Below are 20,789 nucleotides of genomic sequence, written 5' to 3' on the forward strand. Positions count from 1 at the left end.
GCCATTTGTCCGAAGGAAACAGTGATCGTTCTTCTATAAAGGAATGGTGTCAAAAGTGTTTTTGGTTATTTTTTTCTTTATTTCGTTACATTAAAATGGTCATACTTGCGCTTTAAGTCATAGAATTATCATCTACCTTCATAGTGCAAGGACGAATCCATTGCGAAATCTAGAGAAATAAGTTATAATACATAAAAGAAAAATTTTGTTATAGAATTTTGCGGATATGTAGGTTATATTCTAATGAAGATCTTATTCTATTAAAAAAGGTATGATTTAATGCTCTCAAGAAATTACAACGATATCGGATAAATGACACTATGATGATATGGAAGGTCGCAATTTACGCAATGCAGTTCGGGAATTTCTTCAAGATACTGACGCGTCAACCGCGGTTATCTTCGTTTGTCTTTTAAATAGTTACATGCTTATTGGGAAATCCTAGCCTTGAGAAGTCACTATTTGCGATATCGTTCAAGAATTCCCACACGTTTTGCCTTGCCTGTAATTATCATAAATTTGTTTTTATGCAAAATTATATGCATCGTTGAACTCTGTGTGATTTTCCTCCAATCGTTCGCGATTAATTCCTATAGATTACATCTGTAAGATTTCATGTATAAAATATTCAACTGTGTAGAATATCTTCACACAACCCAATCTCAACTTAACTCCAATGAAAGTTACGGTAAAGGATCACCTCGAATTTTTTGGTTTGGTACGGTTCTTTACGCTTACTTATTTCTGATGAAAATATGAAAAATAAGATAATGACGGTGACTAGGAATTTTAAAACTATTATCAAGTATCTTGTTTACTACACCTACACGTAATATCCTATAGCCATTTATCGTTTGCTGAAATAAGATGAATGTTAATTTTTTGCTGTAATGAGAATTTAATGATCCTTGTAACTATTAGGAAAGTCTAATACACAATTGAAATGGGAAGTATTGATAAGGAATGAAATATGAATTCTATCAATTATTTAGGATATGTTTTTAGTAATAAATATGAGAGAACAAATAATGCTTCAGCGCGCCTTCAACAAAGCTGCAGAGTATTTGCAGCGTTTCAATCCATTTGCAAGCTAGTTCGTGCTGTTGAACGTCGAAATATTTCTTAGTCACTGTAGAGCTTTCGCAAGAAGGCGTACAGGTATTATTATATTGCAGTTGCATGTGCATCGATCATTCAGACTCGCTTTTTGTTTATCAGTAATTCAAAAATTTCCGTTAATAAAACTGTGTCAATATCTTAACCATTTCCAATATATTATTGAGAGTATAAATGTTTAAATGTAGTATATGATAAATTTCTTTTAATATATAATAATATAATAGTTCAAAGTTACCATAAGATTCTGATAGAAATATTTTTAAATTTTGATTTAATTATATTAACGAAAAATTTATTTCTCGTATAACGATCGTAAGCTCAATTTTATCCGTTCTGCGCCTCTTCGTGAGACTTCGAGGCTAGTTGTAATCTTAATGCGAAAGATTAACCAAAGCAACACCACTCGTTAAAAAGTCATTCGCTATGTGTGCTTGAGCGATTCAGTTTACCGGCGAACATTGCATCACAAGAATACATGTGCCGATTGTTTTATGTAAATTAATACACAGGACACTTGAAGCGTATTACTGTTTGAGCTGAATTGTACAACGTGTACTGTATGAGCCAGTGACTCTTCTGCGGAATTATGCATTTAGATACACTCAAAGCATTTGTAACAATTGAGGTATATATTGATTGATTTCGTTTCAAATGTAAATCAAGGCAGTATTATTATCTCTATGTTGTCTCGAAAAAGATAAACATATTTAACATAATTGAAACCGCAAATTTGTTGTAAAAATACAGATTGTATCATCAATAAAAATTATTTATCATTTTGATTTGAGCGTGAAAAACTAGTGTCAAAAAATAGGAAATGTACTTTTTATTAATTTTAGCGTTCATCAATTGCACTTTATGCTAATAACGAGAACTCGTATTTCCATTATCATTATTACATTATCACAGTCACGGAAAATGTCAATCTAAACTGATAAATATTTCGCTAGATCTACTCTAGGTTAAATAAAGGTTTTTGAACTTTTAACCTGGATGAAAATAGGAGAATCAAGTCGTCAACTTGCAAATCGAATCTGCTCTCATTTCGTGTCTGCCAAACACTCTTCTTTATTCACTTACGGGAATATTGGCACTGCTTTTTAATCTATACATGTACCGTTTTAGAGAATCAAACGTATTTTTTCTAAAATATAATACTTTGATTTTCAAATAGTACACACTACCAACATTCATGTATGTTCAAGTATCTATATAATTTTAAATGTTTTATATTTGTCGGAGATGGAAGGCCAGTGGGATTTTCCGTCGGGAATGCTAGGAAAAACCTCCCATCACCATAGTCAAGATTTTAATGTTTAAGCAATAAAAATAAGGAAAACAACTTTTAACGTTCCAATCTGGCGTTACGACGATGGGTTCAGGTTTAAGGTGACATAACGGGTCACCAGACGTAGCCACGGTCACGGGAGGGCCGCGTACCTGACAGAGGTACGGAATGATTTTATGACTCTCCTTAAAAACAAGGATTGACCCGAGAAGCGGGGACAGGAGTATATAAGGGCAGTTTCATTTGGATTGGGAGGGTTTTTAGTTAGTTAGTCGTTGGACGAATTGCCGAGTGAGATACTGGTCATCCCGTGGACCGTGGATTCGTTATCGAACCTGAATTCGTTGTTACCATCATCTCGAATATCCCATTGCCATTACTCATAGCCTCTTATAGTGTCCACATTCGTACTGATAAATATTAGCTAAATCCGCGACGGTAAAGTAAGTAAAGGTTCATAGAACACCTCAAAATGCCAACCTGACTCCGACATATTTATATATAGCTATATACAAACAACATAAACAAGAATTTTTAATACACCTTAATGAAGAAGGAAAAGATATCTATATGACTGTAGTGTTAATAATCCTGACTAGAGATTACAACAATATTGCAATTGTCTAATTTAATACTTTATGGAGCATCTACATATAAGTATTACTATTCTAATAGCAACATCTTATGATACTGGTATTAAAAGAATCTACTAATACAAACATAAATCTCTCTTAGCAGTATTCAAATACTTTTACTAGCTATCTCAATTCAAAGATGCAAAACATCATATCAACATTTTCCAAACGCTAACAATATTATTGCAATCCTTGATCTACCTTCGTAAAATTAATGATAAACATTAACGATAGCATTACGTAGAATTGAAATAGTAAGGAACAAAGAAGATATTACGTAATACGAGGTTTTTCCTACAGCTAAACTCGAGCCTGAGGTATATACTTGTTCGCTATTGCTTGACATTTTTATATTCTCAGTAGGGTGACAATGATATTCATCGTCGCTTGGTAACACATCCTTTACGATGGCAAAAAAGTTTTCTAAGGGACATAGTTCTGTGCAACCAGGAATCGTTTCGATCATAAGCTGTTCGGAAACTCCAGTCCAGTGTAAAACCTAGCAACGAAGTAATAAAAATAATTATTAATAAATACATTTTTAATGTAACATTCCGTATTTTATGGACGAAATATTTACCCGAACGTAATAATTCCCTTTCTTATCGCGTAGCGTTTCCAGAATGAGAGTAGCACCGTATGCAGGAACAATGGGTTCGTCCAATTCCAAAGCTCTCGCAACTGCAGCGACGTTCATTTCGTGCGCTGAGAAAAGGAACGCTTTTCTATCGTACGGTTCTAATTTGCCCGCTTTGTACGTCTTAATATCTTCTACCATTTTACGTATTAACAAACCTGTAAAAAGAAAGTACAAGAATGATTAACGTATCTTTCGCGTGATATTAACAATGTTCCACGTAAAAAAATTAGTATCCTTGTACCTCCATTCAAACGCTTCAGCGTTCTTGTGTATGATCTGAGTCTAAAGTCTAGCGCAATTATCTCCTTCATCGGAGTAGGATAAACTGATTTGGTCCATTCTGGCAGAGTCAGGTTTTGAGATGCCTGCAAATCAATGTTTTTCAACTATCTAATCCTTTCAAAAATCTATATTCAATACATGTACAGTATGAAAGTAACGTCACCTGTTCTTTTAACAAATTATAAAGATAAGTAACAGCGGATGTTGTATTGATGGCCTTCCCGGTCCTCTGGGTCAAATAATTCATTATAGGTTTATACTTGCTCATTAAATCCCGAGCTTTGCTTTGTCGCAGGAATTTACTGTATTCTTCTCTGTATCTTGAGTCACAAACGATAAAGATACATAATTATACTGAAATATCAAGAGCTGTCAGGTGTTCTTACGATCCTATTTTTCACGAGTAATTCGCATCTCATAATAAAGATAGACACGAAAAGAATTACCTGGGGCAATGATGCGGAAATAGAAGATTGTCAGTCTCATAAGGCTCGAAGAACGAAAATACCGGAATCCAAGGTAGATTCGGATTCCAGGTTTGCTTCTCTGAAGGTGGGAATAATCCAGCTAGAACTAGCTCCAGAGACAACTGAGTTCTTGGAATATGAGTCGATTGGGCATAGATCTTCTCTGGCCAGTAATCTGGCCCGAAATATTGATCGTAACGTTCACGGAGCATTGTCCCAATCCTGTATTCTCGCAGCTTGCCTCGCTGTGTACATAGTTTCACGAAACAATTATCGTTTGTGTTTGCCGGTATGTGTCGTTAATGACTTCGTAATTGTTTCGTAATAGATAATGATTACTTTCTTTATCACTGTCTTGTGGAAATAACGTTGAAACGTTGGAAGAGACGTTTTAGAAAACGTGATCTTACAGAGTTACTGTGCGCCATTAAAAAATTGAGAAGATTAAAAATCAAATATTTTTACATCTTACTATGGTAGAAAAATATGTAGTATGAAATTACACGCGAGAAGAATGTCTCGAGTTCGTCCAAAGTTTTGAATAACCACTTGCAAAGACAAAATTCTTTGATCGTACTTCCAAGGATTTCTTGGAACTCGCAAAATACTTTATTAAACCACACCTTAGTATTGACATGGTATATGACATTTAGATTCGTATCTAGGTTATAATGATCTACCAGATGTGATTATATTGAAATGTATAAGGATAAGATCATAATCGATATTTATAGTTGTGAACTATGTTATAGATAATACACATTGACTTTTAATTATTCCATTATTGACTATTAATTATTACATAAATTTTTTACTTACGTTCGTTAAATCTCCATCACCCATTGGATGGTACGAGTAGTCGCGATAAGGATCGTTAGGATAGTTTTGATATTCTCGCTGTGGTACCTTATCACCGTGTCGAAACACCTTAAAAAACACATTTTGGCATTAATTTAAAATTACTTTACACTAATAATAATTCAAAATAATCACCGACTATTTTACACATTACTAGATAAATGCCTATACACTTTCACTTCAAGTTATCTAGGAAAAGAGGTTATATCCGTTTGAAAGATAACAACTATTTGCATACTGTTGTAAAATCATAAAACGATTGCAAAATCTTTCGATAACGAAATGATTATTTACCACGTGTAACAGTTGTAAATCCAAATTACAGTTGACCATGGTGACGAACAAAATAAAGTTAAAAAGAACTACCAAAAAATCGAATAACATGTTTTATTCTGTTAACGCCGGTTGGATAACGATGCAGGAAACGACGGGTACGTCCGGAATGTACAATTTCTCCGCACGATCTACGAAGAAGTATATATTCTTGCTCGTGCTTAACTAAAACAACTCTTTGGGTGGGGGTGGATAAGGAACATAGGCGAACAGGTTTGCAGTTCTCTTGATTTTTATCGTGGGTTCCCCGTTTTTGCTCGTTACGTTGATCCTTTTCCTGCTGCCAACTCGCGATCGTGGTGCTTTTCGAAGGCCAAGTACTTAAAGAATGGGTCTTCTGGCGGGAACTGTTCCTTCTCTAGGTGACTAAAGTTCAATATCATGTCGTCGAGAAAGTTATATGTCATCGTTAAATAAAGATTACTCTCAATTGCCTTGAAGGTATCCTATATAACCATGTGGTTTCTTGCAATCGAATCTTATACTTTGGTATTTTCGTTGACTATTCTCTGTTGCTTAATCTAAGATTGGAACTTCTAAAGAAGGAGAGGAGAAAGTAAGCAAAGGTTGAATTTAGTGTTAGGCAATCCGTTCTCGAATATGTAAATAATTAAGAGTATTTTAGGACGTAGCAAATCTTTCTTAATACGTCTCAGAATTGTAAATACTCATACTATAATATATCAGAAAAATTAGAAAATGAGATTTATATATTCAATCTTAATGGAAGTGACTCAACCAAATTAAATTTTTATGTAAACGACATAAAGCATATAATATGCATATAATAAGCATATAATATCTAAATGCTGATTGATTCGTAATTTGTCGCATTGTCGTAATTACGCGTAGTAACCTGTAGAAGGAGAATGTAATCCATAAAGGGGAAATATATTACATAATTAATTGTAATTTATCAATATAGTAGTATGCATATAAAGATTATGAAACACTTTCCTGCTTAATTTAATTTATTTTTCCTGAACATTTGATATTAAAGTTCCTACATCGGACTAAGAATTTTCCTCTACTTGCTATTCGAGTTTATTTATTTTTATTTTCTGTTGAAATAGCTTTTTACATAAACAAAAGTATATGGGGATTTACGAGGAAAAAATTTAACTACTTACAGTATCTAATTGAAGTACTTATACGACACTCTAAATATAAAATAAGGACACGAATAAAACTTATCCTTGAAATGAATACTTTTCAGACGAAAAACTAGTCAGTTTTGTGTTTCGTTAATAAATTCGCCAAGATGTTGAGACGTTTATAGCCGTGTTGAAAAAGAAACAAATGACCATTCGTAATCATATACAGGTTGCAGTTTCGTAAGACTTCAATAGTCACCACAAGTGCTCACTAGTTTATCAAGGATAAGTCAACTTGATTGTTATCGATAACCTCTATTTGAATGAAACATAGTTCCAGAGGCTGGTACATTGGCTATTCGTCTCATTGCATTCTCAACCTGGGTGTTATAGATGCATACATTCGATTGCAGATACAAATTGTTCTAAGAACTTTGATAGTTTAGGCACTATTTCCGAACAGAGAGATCGAAGCATTAATGCTATCTCTATACTATCTTTGATGGAGAAAATCCCGAAACGTTTATTTTGTACTTTGTACGTTTGAATACCAATACATGACGATCAATATTAATGATTGTTAACAGATGACCATTAATATAGATACACATGTATAAGAGGAAATTTCATACGAATTACGATCATCGGTAGTTGTATATTTGTTCATTTTACATGGATATTATTAACTACATAGATTAGTCATATCGCTTTAAGTGCCATCTGACGTCTCACGGAATTTCTGGTTTACCAATTCCGTCACGCTTGTCCATCTAATTTTTCCTTTTACGATTCGATTCTGGGAATAAAGGAACTTAGTTTATACCTGAATGTAAACGAACCGTACACAAAAAATTTCAACGATAATACGATGATAAAACAATTCGCTTCGAGGAGTTAAAGAAGGAAACGAAGGTTGCAGCTGTTACGTCGCGTGAAACGGTCCGCACGACGTCACTAGTTACCTGGCCACTAAGGATCTGCACCGCTATTCAAACCCCCAATAAACCTAAGGACCCACCATAAACTTAGGCTTGTAGTTTTCCGGTTGTCTTGGCATTCATGACTAAATCCTATTAACCTTGAAGGAATTGTTGTTCCTGTAAGTGTTATCGGTTTGTGGATGGAACAGTCAGGTTTATTATGCGTTCGTACTAATTACGGAGAAAACAGTTAGGGACTTAATGCAAAAGGCGAATGTTTAACTAACGGAAAACCCGGGTTTTTCCATTAAATAATGACGTCAACTAGTAACATTGATAGGAGGTTCCATCCCCTCTCGTCACTCATTAACATTGACCTAAACCAATGGACATCGTAGATCGTTGCCCTCACTCTACTCACGAAAAGTGTGAGCAACGAATCCACGTTCTTAATTCAAAGGGAACACCCACACCGAGCTTTCTTCCGTAATACTATGAGAACACACTTCCCTATTAATACGATACTCATACAGATACTCATACAATCAGTCAACTACTTCTACACCGCTAGAAAAGTCAACTACTTATTCTACAAAGTCTAAATCTAAGCACGAAAAGTCAACTTTACTTATTATACAAAGCTAGAGGAGTCTAACTCACATCAACTATCTAAATCGGTTCTCGGGATTACCGAACATTCACTTCCTCTATTATCCTAAGTATCCTCTAATGCTACGTCCACTAACATACTACATTCAACTATAAGAGTCTTGCTCTATTGTGCATATCTATCTTATCTTCGTGTGACAAGTTGTCATCTACGATTTATACCTACTCAACAGTGTAACTTAAGTGTCGGAAATAAAAACCTTATAACCCTGTAAATCACAGTGTTATACTAACTGAATCACCCCTATTATCTTAACGGAAATCAGGGGATCGATCAACTCGTGGTGTCGATTATTATAATTGTAACGGGAATTTACGTCTCCGCGATTGGTCGAAAGTACAGCAGCTTTATTCGATGTATATTATACCTCAAAGAAAATAACTCGATTGTACCGTAAGAGACGTTAACTCAATTTCTACAAAGTTGACATTCGTATTTTTACTGTGTAAAGGATCGTAAATACAAATAATTTCCATCACTTTTTTAAATGTATACTATGATTCACGTACATCGTGATGATATCGACTTCCTCTTAATGGCTTCTGTTAATGAATGGTTTTGTTTAATCACCGTCATATTGCACGTATACACTGATAGAGCGGACAAAAAACAGTGAGTTGACATTATATGAGTGTTCGGAAGGGAAACATTAATTATCCGCGGTTTAATTTAAACAGAATTCGTTCGACATCTTTCATTCTACGTAAAACGTTGTGGAAAATATAACGAGATTATAAGCAAGATATAAACTATTTATGGACGATGGATTTTACACTCCACTTCAACTTTATTTAATCGAAAATCGTCGATCCCGGTTCAAGTACGATGCGGTATAGGTTACATCTTTTTTTAAATCTTCGTCACATTAAAATAATTCCTTACTGTATATACTTCTTAATATTTTGTTTTTATCCCGTAACACCTTATCGTATCACCGAATATTATGACTTCGTTCAGAATTCTGATGGGAGATCCCCATTCAAACCGTTCAATTTTCAATATTAAATATCGAAAAACATTATTACTAAATTCTAAATAACTGTGATGGATTTCCTGTTTAAGATAAAATGACGATTTAACAGCGAACGTGTAGTTTATTCATTTTATTCGTTTGAAGAACGTGAAACAAGTAACAATGACGGATAGCTCTTCATATAAGCAGTATCGTACCTGTTCTTACGGTGTTGATGCGCAATGATACACGTCATGAGAACGTAGGCGAAGAAAAATTATCGCAATAATGCATCATAGATAGAACAAGTTGTGGGCGTGTCCTGAATAAAATTTACCGATACACATCTCAGTTTTATTGCAGACATGCATATTAAAGGGTTGAAAAAATGAGATAACCTGATCTTAAAAGACCATAATGTCTAACAACTGTGCGCTGCATCCTTAATACATTTTTAAAAAGATCCTCGCTGCCATGAGAGTCGACATCGTTCGTTTCTTTTTGCATAGCGAATCCTTACTGTGTGAAAAGGTTTCATAAAATTTTATGTAAAGAAAATAACGACGCGGGTATGTGTATTAAAACTGAACTCACCGGTATTCCTTCTCGCAATCACGTGTGTATGCGTTCGCCCGGTTTTATGTATCTCGAGCCTGACGTAGCAAGATTATTGCTAAATTTATGAAGTCTTCATAAAAAAGCGGGCGTGAATAGATGGTTAATAGTATTTGTTTCTTGGTACCTTTTACGCGGTATAAGTTAAACGACGCGTACAGTAAAGAACTTTAATGATGCACTTTTTAATTTATAAAATGAAATGGATAGCGCGATTTAAATAAGTACTTGTCACGTGATAAGCGGATTCGGTTTTTTTAATTTAATATGCGATTCTTAATAAGATCCACTTCTGAAAATCGGGTCATTCACGCGAGATATATTCTTTTTTTTACGACGTATGTATTTATAAATATGTTGCATTTCGCGATTACGGTGACAAGAGATATGGAATCGATTTTATTTATTTTAATCAGTTTTAATTTCGCACGTCATTACATCGAAGAGTGGTTCTGCGAAGTTGATGAAATATAGCGTTCATCTGGGAAATACATATTTCAAACAGCTATCGCTGCTTAACTCTGTACGTTTGTCGATCTCGAGATATCGTGTATCGCGTCACGTTATGCAAAAAGCTCCGTTAGATTGTAACAATCCATTGCAAGTTGACGTTCGATATTATCCGCTTCTCACGCCTTCTCTCTCTTCTTCTCTTTCTCCCTCTATTTCGCAATTCGTTCTAGTCACGTTCGTTTTTTTTTTCTCTTCTTGAAAATCCATTTCAACGACTGGACTTTTTATCCTTCGAAGCATCTCTGGACCGACGCGATGTATCGGCTATTCGATTCCATGTTCAAGGCTATGGTAACCTTGAGTCGGATCTTTCCGTACAACTATCGTCACATTCCTACATATGCCAGATACGCAAGCATGATTTGAATTCTTCGTACGATTTGGTCAGTTTATTTTGTGAAATTAATTTCCCTTTGATTCATTTTATTATCTGTTTTCGTATCGGTGTGTTGCAATTTTAAAATATAAATTTTGTACTTATTTTTTTTTATGAAGATTCAAGGATACTCTGAGCTATGTAATTACGAGGAATGAATTATATTAACGTTTGTTTAATCATGCAAGAGAACGTATAATTTAACCGGATCTTAAACGTGTAAATTCTTAATCTAACATGCTTGCATCTGTGAACGAGTACAAAAGTGTGAGTAGAACAGAAGAAAAAATTATTAAAATACCAGATACGCAATATGTTACAATCCTTTGAAACATAAAATCCACATATATCATGTTCCTATCGTAAAAATTGAACAGCCTTCACTGTAATACGATAATCGCTTTTATCACTTTTGACTATAACTTTAAAAATTACATGTTAAAATATGACGCTGCGTAATCAAGATAGTAAAGTATTTACCTTTAATTAACAACTGGAATACGTAGACATATATCAACGCTCTGTTTCATGAAAATGGTTTACACTTTTCCAACTATTTCAGATCGGAATTAACAAATCACTTAAATTTCATAAGTTTAATTTTTTCTTAAATATTCATCGTGCGATTACATTACCATAGTGTAAAGATTGAAGACAGATAATATGTAAGCGATAGAATCAGTTCATAGAGTGATTAAAGACAATTACGTGTTACTTGTAGCTTTGCGAATAATGCTCATTAATTTACCATTTTTACGATTCAGAAGTCTCAGTTTCATCAATATTTTATAATATGTGTGACGGTTAGTGAAATATCCTTAGATCGTTTCAATATTTAACGCTATTGTTCACATCGAGGTTTACACTGATACCCGAAATTGCATTCAAGGATATATTCTACATGTACATGAATTTTAATTTGACTACAGACACAAGCTCATCGTTTGTATGAGATACATGGAGAAACTCCCACTATTACGTACAGAATTAATAATGGATGCAGACTGCAAGGCAACAGAGTCACAAATTAGGCGAGCCTCTTATCGTGAATGTACAGCCACGTATGTCGCTTTTATAATCCACAATCACTCACGCATTATAATTTTTAATAAGCAAAGTAACATTGAGCGAGAAATACATTTGCCTTTATTAAATAGTTCAACCTGATTAAAATGCAGATATACCAAGACACATCTTGCTCGAGTGAGTTTACGATAACTACAAGTTTGTTGTAACATCGTCCAAGCTGTTGTATCGTTGATCATTAATGTTCTTCACAATTTAGATTGGCAGAATATGATTCTGCAAATATTTTTGTACACTGCTTGGCTTGTCAAATATCTAAATGTAGAAACGCGGGGAAAAAGAGCGGAAGGACACCTCGATAGAACTGCATCGTTGTTAGATACTGCAACTGCAGTTGCCGTTGTAGCCTGACTGCAGAGAGAAGAGAAATCCGATATTGTGGAATTGAATAACGTATCGACAGACGTCGTGGGGTGCGAAGGCACGTTCTGGAACAACTTCCTTCTGCAGAAACGACAGTAGATCTGTGGGAAATCGATCGAGTCGATTCGACCGCTTTGGCACTGAATCCTTAATGTAATTCTTCAATTTTCGTTCCCTTCCTTTTTTAGTATTTCTTCATCTACAACTCTCATTCGTTTCGAAGGAGAAAGTTTTTCGAAACTTGTAATACTAGCATAAGCATCACGGTGAAATTACTGATAGATCTAAGGGAAGGAGAGAAAGGCGTGATAATTATTGAAATATTTTAAACTACGTTTATTATCTGTGTGTGTTGATAATAAGAAATAATCAAAATATAAAACGTAGCCAGCATCGCAGATAAACAAAGGGACGTACTACTTGAAGAGATACGGGGAGTGATAAATGATTAAAACTATAAGAGCATATACAGATGCGTATCAAAATCATTATCGTACTTTTATGAAAAAGTGATATAAAATTGCGTATTCGTAACTTTTATCTGAGGATAAGATAGATATACGCGAATGATATAGGTCACCGGAAGTTCGGGTAAATTACCCAGCATACAAACGAGCTTATGTTCCAGGACACGAACGAAGTTAGACCTTGGACTAGTAACCCACATAATGCGCACTGAGGTAACACCACTGTCCTTCGAATATCGATAATGCCCGCACACTTCCCCCAGTATTCTTTATCCTTCAAATTTTGTCGATTTACAATTTATATTTTTACAATAGGGTGACCTACCAGGATAATATTTATCTTATAATACACGAGATATCCTACATTTTGTACTCGGAAACATTTTTTTATTAACACATATCAGATAGGAAGCACTGGGGTGAATATGTATAGGAAAGTTCATTACATTAAATGTATCCTTTTGCGAGGTACCAACATACATCCTATAAAATGACACGAATTTCATAGCGGATGATCTTTAGGGTTAGGCATGAACTCGTACTTTATGACACGTGGTTTGTCCTATTAACTACAAACGCGTGTACTGGAAACTTTTGATCGTGATATCGTAAGAATCATCCTGGACGACTTTAAGATCGTGGAACACCAAATCCCTGACTCCAAAATGAAGGGACACGCCTTGAATTTTACCAAGGTCACAGGACTATGAACTCTGTGACCCTGCGATTATAGGATTCGTCCCCAGTCCTCCTGAAGGCCATGATCCAATGACATCCCTGACCCAGGATCGCAAAACTCCTAAAATATCCTGTGTTCGTAGAACTCTAAGGCTGCTGCAAGATCTACTACGGTATAACTGTAAATTATAAACACCGAGACTCTGAGAGTTATCTTGAATTACTTCATAATTGTAATGTCCGATCTTAGGCTCCACCTGTACCAGTTCTACCTGGATTCTTGAATTTAGCTTAGAACTGTGAAGCGTAGTTTGGATAATTTCTGAATTCTTAGATCCATTCTAGATCTGTGTAGAGTTATAAGAAACGTTGTGGATAACTTGGATCTTGGAATCCCTTCTAAAGTTAGTCTAAAATTGAAAGATATGTTATGGACTACCTCTGGATCTTTGGATCTACGCTGAACCAATTCATTATGAGATATGCTTAGACTACTCTTAGGTTTTTGGATTCTTTAGATTACTGTCGAATTCTTTGATCCAGCTTACGTAACTCTACCAGTGAGAAATACACACTGGATCACTCTTGGAACCTTAAATCCATCCAAGATCAGCTCGGACGATCCCGGGTACAGGAGACGAGATCCCACGATTCAGGTAGTTTGGCGTAGTTCCTATTACATGGGCGCCAATGTTATTACTCTGGTCATGTCCAATAATTTTAGGATATATAGAGCTATTTTTGTCCTTCAAATTTCTCTTACATATATGTATGATTAGTAATGAATTACAAAGAATAAGTAACATTTTTAATCTTCTTGTTCCAGGTTGAAGGTGACATTCATTATTCCATAAAAATAGTTGGAGCTGACAGTTTTATCACAAGACTTTTTTATGGTCTCAACATTTTTACTTTGTGGTGGAACGGACAAGGATGAAGGTGAGTTCTTTGTTGTTGGATGGTTATTTACGTTGACATAAATGTAGAAATATTTTATTTACTTCTAGAATTTTGTTTACGCAGAGCTTTATGTATTTAATCATCCTTATTTACATACATATTGTTCTTTGGCTAATTAAGTATAAAGTATTAGAATCTTTAATTTCTTATGTATATGCGGTATATCAGACAGCTGTGTTTATTTTTACTTTTTTCTTTTGTACATTGAATTTTTTTTCACGCTCCGTTAAATCGAACCTCCTAGTTATTTCTCAATTGAGTCCGAGGACCTAGTGGAGCGTGTCACATCCAGCAGGCTGAATTCCATTAACACTGGTGCATTCAGTCTCGATTCCAGATTAAATAGAGTTTATTTTATAAGAAACGGGGACATGTACACACTAACGTGTAATCCACGCGTAGATAGTAGGCAGACAGATCGATCGTCTATTTATGCTTAAAACTATTTCCTGTTAGGATTAAAGTAGCTAATTGATGATATCGTAAAATTGTAGCAGAGAAAGTTCAGTTTTGTAAATAGAAATTCATACCAAAATGCAAGAAATTTAGCAATATCTCAATATATCGTAGATGATTTTCTTTTCGAAATATGTTTCTCATCGATTTGCAGATCGATTTTATAATTTTTTTTTTTTTTTTGTATTATTCATAGGTAACCCTAATTGTATTTCGAACAATATCTTCCGATACTATATTTTAAGATATTTGTATAGCTGATATACATATTCGAGCTTCTCTCGAAATGCATACGTTGGCAGCGTTATTTTTATTCGTTTTTGGTAGCCTAGAAGTTGACATGAAAGGCGATCGTTCAAAAATTGATGAGACCACAGTATCTTGAACAGTAAATTCAATGTTCATAAACGTGAGCAAGGAAGTGTTCGATAATGGCAGCAGCGAAAACTGTCGAAAGGAATTGAAGAAGACGGCGAACGACTTTTCTCTGAATCGTTGAAAAATGATAGCGTACATTTTTATTGCTTTAGGGGAGATCTTACCTCGAGAGGTATCATGGTTTGTAATAGCTCTCCCACTTTGTTACTTCGTTTTATCTCAATAATTAATGGTAACAGAGACGGTAAATGAATTTTGAAGCTACATTGGGAACTTTCATTTCTCGCAGCTGTCTGTTAATGAAGTTTCGCAATGTCACTATAATTATCATTGAATTCGGGGAGAGGAAATATTGGGGGAATTTGAATGTACCAAGGAAGGATCACTAAACTATTACCTTCATATTAATTTTTTTTTTTTTGGGAAACATCTTTCCGTCACGCGGGCAAATGTTACACGAAAGCTTAAAGGAAAGTCGAGGAAGTTTCCTTGCAAATTGACTGGGAGCTGCATGAAAGCTACACCGCTGTAAATGAAATCTCTGAAATCAAAGTTATTAATAAGGACTGCGTTTGACGTCCCTCGTTAACTCTTTTCTCTCTCTCTCTCTCTCTCTCTCTCTCTCTCTCTCGGTTGTAGCGTGTAGAGGATGTGCATGATCGAAATTGAATAATTGCTAATAATAATTAAATTCTCTCCTCTACTATATAGAGTTTCAGTATAAATTATCGAGCGAGTTCACCAAGACGTAATTTCGGTTTAAATTCAGTATAATTTTGGAAAAGCTCATGGAATTGAGTAATCACGCGAGACTGATGGGTTATTACGTAACTCATTCTAATAATGGGCCGGACTAAGACGATCGAACTTTGCATGACAAGTGACTGAAAAGGGGATCGTGGCCATTAAGCACAGTTGATAGTTCTCTAGGAGTTAATCGTCATAAACACAACTATCCGATACTCTAAAGTATCCTTCGTGAAAATTTACCTTGCGTTCATGATACTATAAAAATGGTCTGCGGCGTTTGTAAGTAATTTAGGGAAAAGCTAAAATATAATTCTCACTCGTCTATGTATGTTTACATATTCTAAAATTAGGTCTTTCGATATACAATAGATAAATTCAACTGTGTCAAAGTTAAGATATAACATTGTAGTTCTGATATATTAAAAAGTAGATTACATATATTTGTTTCTATTTAAAAAGTTAGAAGCATACCACGGATATAATGAGCTTGTTTGAAAAACACTTGAAACAGCTCCGGGAGTATACTGAAACATGTTTCACGAATTTATGAAATATGTAACGGTATATAAATAAAACATGGGAATATTTTATTTATGTCGATTTTGGTGTTACAAGTTGACGCATATTTGCTGAAAATTTAAATAGATCCTTCTCTCGATAAAAATTAACGAACGAATAAGTGGAAAAATATAAAAATTGAGTGACTTCTCAATTTATCGATATAGAATAAACTTCCTTTCATTTGACTAATAAAAATTCTTTCATATATAAATCGTACTCGTGAATCACGATGAATCACAATGTATAATGGAGAAAGGAAATTTTACTTTATAAATAACAAAAAATACAATATTTATTCTTTTCTTTATATGCATACGTACATACAATAACAAATAGAAAGTTTAAAGTTAGAAAATTCAATATCTAAAAAGAGGGTCAATCTATGTACTGCTAAATATATGTAATCGTGAATACTGATCGAAAAGCTCGGTATTATAAATAGATACTATTCTAAAAATTGAAGTTACTATATACGAAAACTCAATATATCTTTCGTCCAGTGACCCGACTCTTCTTGGCTTACGTAGTTGTAAGAGATATTTCAGATTAGTTCGAAGTTAGTCCTTCAAGAACAAACGGCCATTTCTCAAACTACAAGAGGGATTTTACGATTTTAGAAAAGATTTCAGAACCCCTTATGTTTCTGACTTTTATATCTTTATATACGGACTATACTTTACAAATCAGGTACGAATCAGTTGCAAATATTTAAAAGGAAATATCATTAAAGTTGGAATTAGTACCTTCTTGGAGTCTTTGCAACAAATTCACATTTGAGAAAATAGATTAAATCGAATGTGTAAGTTAGCAAAGAATTAGCATATCATAGTATACTATAGAAGTGTTAGAAGTCCGAAATTGAATTTTACTGATATAAATAACTTCACGTGAAAACTGGTTTAAAATTGATTTCTCTTATTTTAAATGCGTAAAATATTCAAGCGACCGGCTAAAATATTCAAATTAACGTCATGAGAAATGTGGATGTCACAGAATGCCGAGTGTACGAGTACTCCTATTATTATCATATGTACAAATATACATATATTTGTTGCTGAGGTGTATATGTACATAAGTGTATACCCTTCGTAGTGATTCGTCTATGGTTGTCTCGCTTCGAACAGCTTGAAGAAAGATTTTCATGGGATTTACAGTTTTCTGAATTTATCTGAATGCCCTTTGTACTCGCCCTTATCTCTATTTCCTGGTCTCCTCCGAAGAATATCCTTTTATCTTTTTACTTCAAAAAATGTTTCCTATCGCGATACTTCACAGGGTTTTACTCGCCAGAATACTTTTTATGAATCGCTATGGACACATGTATATACATATACATGTATCATAGTGTATGTTGTTTGTATTCTCGCGTGCGCAGTTATACCTTAACAAAAATGCTGTACGTTATACCAGCGATAAAAGAAAATTGCACACGTTAGGTGGTTCAATTATCTCAACGATACGTGAAACCGTGTAATTTTTAATTCGGACACTTCAAACGAAATCACATTGCGATAAAGACAAAATATTTATTTGCGCGGAGATTGCATTATTTCATTTTTAGTTGTCAGATTCAACAATTGGGGTTTTAAGAGCATCAAGGACGAAATTGCAGACCCTTTGCGGAGATTGTTTAATTCTGAGAACCCTATCTCATTAAGGTTATCCTTTTGGGCGTAGATTTAATTAATTCCTGTGAGTTCTTGGTTGAGGTCACAATGAAAAATTAAATTTCAACCATTTCCTTCGAGAGAACCTTTTCTATCGTTGCACGATACAGTTGTAAACTAATTAGATTAGATTAGATTAGATCGATTAAATTGAAGGAATGATTCGGACTTTTCGTAAAGCGTGTCATCGTTACACGCTTTACATACATATGTAGTTACAAAGTTTCTTATCCGATATACATCTTTTAATTACACCGAGATAGTACCCGTCAGCATGCAGTAGTAAATTATTTCAAGTTGGCTTTTTTCATGTACAAAATCACTATAAGACTCTCTCCTTCCCTTTTCTCATTTCTAAGACCACCCATTATCGCGAGAAACTCGCTGGCGTAAGCGTTACTTCCTTTATTGCCAGGCCACAGATTGAGTAGCACTACTAGCATCAAGTAGAATCATCCGTCCACAATTGGCCACCAGCATTCCAAGGCTAAGTTATTGATTCTGAATTGTTTAATCTTTAATTTTCTTTCAGATAACAACTAAGTCTATTAATTGCGTATAAAATTTATATTACAATCTTTTAAACTATAAAATATAATTTATATCCTAAATACATGAATTTCAAGTATCTTCGTTGTATGTGTATCGTCATAGTTGGTAATTATTTTAATGATTTTTAACTAATATTATTATATGTACTTATTAGTTTACAAGATGTTCAGAAGGAAATATTCAAACTTCATCAAGATCGTAATCTTCAGGCTTCTTCCGGGATATCTTGTTGATGCTAAAGTTCGTCGACGCCACGTGGGTGTCAAAGTGCAAACTTCCTTCTAGTATATCTTCTAGTTTAACGAGTCTTCAAAACGGAAGCTCGTCCTTCTTGTCTACCAATACTTGTACAATATATTCTATCTTCAATAATCGTCGAAGTTTCGTTCTTCCACCGAAACTTCGTTGTCTTCGTTAAGTTAGCATAATCAGAATTATTTTGACCTATCTCTATCATGGGCGTACATGCTGTAAGATATATGCAGATGCAATGTCGAAAGAGACTTCTGAATCTCTTCATAAACTTTGAAAGATAAATAATGAATTACGAAGTAAGATACAAGTTAAATACTGCACCACGTTGTGTAAAGAACAGTTGTTTCTTCGTCTCTTTTCAATCATAAATTATCGTAAAATCGTGGTCTTCGATTCAACGTCAGTGCTTCGAAAAGATTGTAATTTCTCAAAAATTATAAACATTTATTGCTAATACTTTATATTTTGTCCTTAAAATAGTATAAGTAATTCCTTAATATAAAATGTCACACTTGAAAAGGGCGTGTCACGCATATTTGAGCTCATGCTCGGGTTTTTCTATTTGCGTCGATCATTTTACAATTAAGAGATTCGTTCAGTCTTATTTTATGCATCGGTTTCATCTAACGAACGCAAACATCTTTCAGGGGTCGATGTAGATTCCTGGTTCGTTCGTTAGCGAGAATGCCGACTGTTGGCCATTCCTGGCTTTGTAAAAGTCACTGACAAACGAGGAGATAGGGAAACGAATAAAAGATCGTATAATATGAAAGTGGAAGACTTCATTTCTCACGTTTTTTCCTGAAATCTTCCCACAAAATCGTGCATTCTATCGCAGGGCCGCTTCTTCCTTTTGGATAAGAATGTCTTCCTTTGAGCCACGTTTTTCTGAAGAAAGTTCTCCCATTTTCCACTGAACTCATTGTTGTTAGGTTGACTTCGTCTATAGAGAAGAATTAGGAACGTTTGAAAATTTTTTAATATAAGAAAAGCGATAAAAAGGAGGAATGAATTTTATCCATAAATGATACCCCGATGACGTACTCTGGCAAAAAACTGAGGATATTTTGTTTTGCATTGACAAACCCGCAGTTAGGTAATTAATAAGTCGAATGCGGAACATATTTAAGACCTTGGATGACTGAAAGCATATTCGCCGTTTATTGCAAACAAAAGAATGTAACCCCTTCATAAAGTCGCTAGGAGATCCCGGGTTCCGCAGTAACCAGGCCATGGAAGAAAGATCAACAGAAATGCGATCAATAAAAGAGTTGGAGAACACATAAAGGAATTTGAAAAGCAATTTTCGTCCTATTTTACAGCAGAATATTACATCTTAAGTGGGACAAAGAGACGGGGCAAACAAAAATGGTAACGACAATCCTGATAGTGCTATCTAACAATCGCTGATATTCGCAGTGGTAAAGATTATAGCTGGAAAAAAAAACAAGTAAAATAAAGCGAAATAGTTCGCTTAAGCTGTAATTAAGTGAAGTAGAACAAAAGGGAAGAGAAAAAGTACGAGAGTTCCATGTAAAAAAGTCAAAAGCGACCGATAACAATAGATTACTAAATCAATGGGCCCGATAGTCAAGAAAGAGAGGCCGCATAGGCACCGTTATTGGTGAAACTTCGTCCATTTTTCTTGGTGGAAAAAAGACTGGCTGGTGGAGGAATAAAAAAAAAAGGCTGAAAGAAAAACAAGTGGACAGGTGAGAATCAGAAGGGGTTAAAGTAGCAAGCAACGATGTTAGAACTATCCAGTAGACGTCGACGGTCTGTATGCTCCGGCCGCGGAGGCTGCGCGGAAAAATCGATAGCCAACGCCAACCGACGGCGTCGTCGTCGACGGCG

The 20,789-nt window shown here is 34.7% G+C and overlaps 2 protein-coding genes across 2 annotated transcripts in view; one reads left to right on the plus strand and one right to left on the minus strand.

Moving 5' to 3' along the window:
• LOC100744098 (serine-rich adhesin for platelets) overlaps nt 1-20,789 on the plus strand; it is a 136,431-nt gene that overhangs the window by 1,920 nt on the left and 113,722 nt on the right. Inside the window, exon 3 of the mRNA XM_012387821.3 lies at nt 14,183-14,295. Within this exon, the coding sequence (XP_012243244.1) occupies nt 14,250-14,295 (46 nt within the window). The 5' untranslated portion in view covers nt 14,183-14,249. The remainder of the gene's footprint in view (nt 1-14,182; nt 14,296-20,789) is intronic.
• On the minus strand, nt 3,021-5,776 carry LOC100747933 (venom acid phosphatase Acph-1-like). The gene is made up of 7 exons (XM_012387820.3): nt 5,584-5,776; nt 5,251-5,358; nt 4,411-4,676; nt 4,128-4,284; nt 3,924-4,047; nt 3,623-3,837; nt 3,021-3,541 (listed from the first exon to the last, which is right to left on the minus strand). The coding sequence occupies exons 1-7, from the start codon at nt 5,671-5,673 to the stop codon at nt 3,254-3,256; spliced, it is 1,248 nt and encodes a 415-aa protein (XP_012243243.1). The 5' UTR covers nt 5,674-5,776; the 3' UTR covers nt 3,021-3,253.

Source organism: Bombus impatiens, unplaced genomic scaffold (genome assembly GCF_000188095.3).
Source record: "Bombus impatiens unplaced genomic scaffold, BIMP_2.2 scf_0487, whole genome shotgun sequence".
NCBI lineage: Eukaryota > Metazoa > Arthropoda > Insecta > Hymenoptera > Apidae > Bombus > Bombus impatiens.

Bases quoted from the DNA above. Each gene is read 5' to 3' on its own strand.
- LOC100747933 (XM_012387820.3), bottom strand. From the start codon at position 5,673: ATGTTATTCGATTTTTTGGTAGTTCTTTTTAACTTTATTTTGTTCGTC. The intron at 4,677-5,250 runs GTAAGTAAAAAA...CTATGTACACAG, and splicing joins GTGATGGAGATTTAACGAAC to CGAGGCAAGCTGCGAGAATA. The intron at 3,838-3,923 runs GTACAAGGATAC...TTCTTTTTACAG, and splicing joins GCTGAAGCGTTTGAATGGAG to GTTTGTTAATACGTAAAATG.